Consider the following 5268-nt stretch of genomic DNA (forward strand, 5'->3'; position numbering starts at 1 on the left):
AAGTAGATTAACAGCTTTAATTTCTTAACGAATGTCTTTTTAAGTTTTAAAATGATATTGCAGCAGCAGTAGCGAAAATTGCATGAACAACGTAACAGTATTTCCTAAGCATATTCTTAAGCGTTGCTTCAAGATGATAAGAAAATAGCAATATATAATTAATGAATCAATGGATAAATCATAAAATACTTACTCAATTCCAAGATAGTAAGTAATTAGGCAACACAATACTGATGACAGTACAATATGACTCTAAAATTCTTAGAGTTCGCAAAAGTTATACAGTTGAAATTGTTTTGACATCAATTTTACAAATCCAAATACCAGTTTGCATCTCATTTTCTAAACAATAATTACTATGAATACAGAAATCTATTACTGTACTTGTCATAACTAGAAGTCGCCTGAATGAAAGCGTATTCATGAATGGATAGAATCAGAAACAGTACAAATGCTGCCAACAGCAAATAGTATTAATCCTTTTTTTAGTATAACAGTATACGGTAACAAAGCAAACCAGCAATTTAAAAATCCTACTAATAGATTCTACATAATTGTAGCATAAACAGGTTACATCTCAACATAAGTTCAATAAGTGGGCTACCTTTGGTAAAGAAATACTACTATAGTAATTCGTTATAGAAACGCTACGGGCAGTAATTTGCTATCACTTTAGCTAAGGGACATAAAAAAAAACAGCTAATTACAGGTCTTTGCTATCCACTATTCCGAAACAAAATGCCGTTTTCAAGCTTAAATCTAAAGTAGATATTCTTCAAAGTTTTCTTCAAATCTTGCATTGGAGGCTTATACAATTAACAGAGAGCTAGCTATTACCATTAACCGCTCCTCTGTTGACTTGTACAAATAAAAATGATTGAATTCTTAAAACTGATTATTTGCTTTAGAGCAGTGAACACTTCACTTTGGACTTTTTTTTGTTGCCTATTTTATTAACTTTAATTGCACTTGATGAGTTTGGATCAGATGCCTTAGCACTGGCTTCCATCTTCGTTTTCAAAACCAATTTCGTAATAGCAGTGAATACCTGTTTATATCGGAATACATTCAAAAAATCAACATTTCGGTACTTGATGCAAGAGTTTATATCTATTTAATAAGGACTCTAATAAAGCAAGTAAACCATCCTAAGTAGTATTTCTTGCTTACATCTTCTATATTTATATTGTCTTTAGCACTCGCTTCAAACAATTGTATTCCCATTTGCTCTGCAAATTTCTTTGCATCTGCAGTACTAACTAATTTCTTATCCAAGCAATCGCACTTATTTCCAACTGGTTACATGCGCATAGAAGTAAATAAAAAATACCATAAACACGTAAAAATACTTACACAATGGAATATAAAATAGTGCTAATTGATAAACTTACCTAAGACTCTATTTGCTACCTCGCAATTTTGATCAATTTCCATCAGCCATCTCTTCACGTTAACAAATGTTTCCCCACTTGTAACATCATAAACTACGATGACACCATGGGTACCACGGTAGTATCTATAGCACAATTTGAGCAGATTACTTGACATTTTAAAATATCGCAAACAAGACTTATTAACTATTGTACATATAAAACACACGTAGATGTTATTGTCCTGAATCGTTCTTGGCCGGCAGTATCCCATATTTGCAGTTTTATTCTCTGGCCATCTACCTCTATTGTTCGAATCTTGAAATCTACTCCAATGGTAGTAATATACGTCCCTATTGGTATGATGTAAAAAAATACCGCAGACACTTGATCAGAAAATACAACAAAATCAAGATCGGCGAATATTTGATTAGGGCTTATAAACTCAATTTTAGGTAAACTCTGATCGAGAAAACCAGGTTAAATAAAGGTCATTATTATATACGTGAATTTAAAATAAAGGCAAAGGTATTTTAAAATGTTTAAATAGCACCGAATAGATTAAATATAACGATCCTCTAGTAATTCATAATATACACGTATTTAATGCATACATAATAAAAAGTTATAATTATCGTATAAACTCAACAAAATGCAAAAGTGTAGACAATGAATTTTTATTATTATACAGTACTCCAGCGAATCTGAAATAATGCGTAGTAAATCGGATGTTACAATATACGTATACTGATATACTCTACCTACGGATATACAGTATTTTAAAAAGTAAACATTCGCTCGCTAAGTAACTAATAACTACAACAATTGCAAAAAATTCAGTTGCTTTTTCTAGCGAGTTCAAAAAGGCACAAGGTCGTTAGTGACAGCGAATGGAAAAAGAATAGCGGGGATATAATAATTCACAATAAAAATTCAATATATCAGTTATATCATTTTAAAGTATCTCATGTTGACCAAATGTTTGCATTCTGAGCATTTCGAAGGAATACAATATATTGGTAAAGTCTATTGCAGTTTAATTACCTAATCGATACGTAACTTGCAAGATCGAATGTAATTCTTGTTCTAGGTACACACTGTATGGTATGATCTTAAACTAGCACAATTCTCATCACGAAAGTGAAGTATTAGTATATGATTTAATTCGTATTAACATTTTCGTACATCACTAGCACATAAACTGCCTAGTTGCTCCATTTATAACTGTACTATACTGTCTATCTATACAATTTTTTCAGGAATTGAGTTACTGTTTATCTATAAACGGATCTCGTAAGGCCACAACAGTCCAGTGCTAAACTGCACATACGATAGACATACACCTACTGAATAAACTGATAGGATGTATATAAATAGCTAATCTTAACATGGCTTATCCCCTATATTAAATTAGCCTATTTATAAACAAAGGTGAAAAATACATTAAAAATAAAAAAAGAGAGTGCAACTTGATTATCATTGACTACAGTTCGTGGCGTGAAATAACATTGCATCGAATAAGGTACACTATCCTACTTACTTTGTTGGCAAAGAAAACTATCATAGTTGATCGGAACATTATTTACGACAGTTATTTTGTGGTACTATTATCATCATTAACGGTTATAACAATGTGCATCTTCATGAATTGAAGATGGCATACACGGTAATAATGATCTAATTAGTAAGTTATAATATTTACCTTGAAAGAGATTATCTGCAAAGCGAAGTAAGATACTACTTTTACCAACTCCTACGGACAAAAATGAATGCAAATAAATATTTAATACGAATATTGATGTAAATTTGCTCATTGAACTGCAAATGGATACTTTTTTCTTTCCGTGGTATTGAATACTTTGACAAGAAAGTTTACATACGCTTAACAATGATTATTGTGTAATGCATTCACTTGCTACAGTATCTCTATAATGTCTTCATCATCATTATTATTAGACCGTACATGTAATTGATCACTGCACATCGAGCAAGTAGTGACAATCAATATATTGCATACAAACTTGATATCCTATATATTGGATACGAGTATCATCTATCGTCTTTCTGTAGTTGCTCATGTTATTTTTTTTTTAGAGTGTCAGATCTGGTATTATGGTGCTATTTGTTTGCATCTGATATCAGCTCAATGCCTGTCCCTACCTACCACGACCATGTAATTTTATTGCCTATGGTGCCGTATAGTACAGTATCCTATGTCCTAGACAATAGCCACATACAGCCTGCTGTCCAGTGTACAGTTGATTAGTATAAGTCAACGACATGCAATATCACTAATTTGTGTTGTAGTTGCGGTTTTCGATCGATTAAGGCTAATTTTCAATCTGCTGTACAGTTTTGAACAGTCCAAGGTCGACAAATGTATCATTGCATTATTATAGTGCAGTCACGATTCTTTTTTCCTTGAATTGAACGTTACAGTTCTCGTGCCATTAGGACTGGCTAGTGGAAGAGGCTAAGAACCGGGGGGGGGGGGATTGACAGTATCAGAGCACTATAATACTGCAAATCAGGAGAAAATTGCCATTTTTCCTATGTCGGTAATGTACATATACTGTAGATTTCAAACAGTTTTCATTTATAAAGTTTAGAGAAATGGACAAGTGAGTATTATAAAACATCTCTATGCAGAAATCAACAATTTTTTGATGAATCCTTTTGACCCTCCTGTAGAATGCCTGTTGAATTTTCTTTTTACAGTAGCACACCCATACCGTCAGTACTGTCCAGCAATTTGTACGGTACAGTACTGACCACCGCATCATGTCTCAGCCAGTACTGTACTGTACGCTGGCTCTCACGCACAAGAGAAAAATTGCCGTCTCTAATACTGTACTCCACTCACTTGGTCTAATTCAACAAACAATATTTCAATGGATTTTTGCACTTTTGTCGGCAGTTTTTACTTTGAAAAATATGGAAATTGAATACAGCACAATAACTATGACCCTTCACTGTAGTGGTGATGCTGTAGCGGAAAAATTTGTATTACTCCATCTACTGTATATCGCCGTTAAACATGACTGGCGTAAGCAAAGGCCCTGCCGATAGCACAGCAAACTTGACCATTTTTCCAGATTGCAGTTCCTAATTTGCTCTACAGTACTGTACAGTACTGTAGAGTGTACAGTGTACAGTATGGATGGTCTGTTACAAGCGTATACTGTACTGTACTGACTGTATAGTAGCGCAAGGCCAACTGGAACTAGGATACTATACAGTACTGTACTGTATATACTATACATGGTCTTCCAACTTGCAAGTGGTACTACACATTAACACGTTCAAAGATCTATTCCACCATGGTGTAAATCGATTATGCAAACGCAATGTACTGCGTAAAATCGGGTACAATAAGTATTTAGGGCGTTTATGACTGCAAGAACAATCATTCTCGTTGATTTATGATATTTTATGTCTTTATCATGCAACTACACTTACCGCTATCGCCAATTATTAGCAACTTGAATAAGTGGTCGTATTCTTTAGTTACCATCCTAGAAGGTCGTTGTGAATGATTCTACGGGTCTTTCTTTCACACACTTGGCTATCCAGACGTATGATAACTGACGATACTGCGTTATCTTCGCCTATTCTAATCAAATCCTAATCTTGGACTAATCGTAGGCAAATAACAGCTACTCTACGGTGGTGTACACACAGCAAGGTGCACTAAATATTAAATGAACGTGAAGCGATGTCAAGGGTAATGTCGCGACTATGGATCATAGCACAGTATGGAACTACTGTACTGTACTGTCAGTAATTCCAGTTGTGAATCTTCCAATCGATGAAATCTACTTGGATATTACAGTATCTTAGGGTAATACTGTAGGCGAAAAGCAGTTGGGAAGGTTGATACTGAGTCAATTGGACAAAA

At 34.1% G+C, this 5268-nt stretch overlaps 1 protein-coding gene across 1 annotated transcript; it reads right to left on the minus strand.

Moving 5' to 3' along the window:
* Positions 1–904: 904 nt before the first annotated feature.
* TRIADDRAFT_29233 (uncharacterized protein) lies at positions 905–4884 on the minus strand (the record flags this gene model as incomplete). Its single annotated transcript, XM_002115308.1, has 6 exons — positions 905–1048; positions 1171–1295; positions 1392–1516; positions 1600–1723; positions 3073–3123; positions 4830–4884. The coding sequence occupies 6 exons, from the start codon at positions 4882–4884 to the stop codon at positions 905–907; spliced, it is 624 nt and encodes a 207-aa protein (XP_002115344.1).
* Positions 4885–5268: the final 384 nt, after the last annotated feature.

Source organism: Trichoplax adhaerens, genomic scaffold, assembly GCF_000150275.1.
Source record: "Trichoplax adhaerens TRIADscaffold_10 genomic scaffold, whole genome shotgun sequence".
Lineage (NCBI taxonomy): Eukaryota > Metazoa > Placozoa > Uniplacotomia > Trichoplacea > Trichoplacidae > Trichoplax > Trichoplax adhaerens.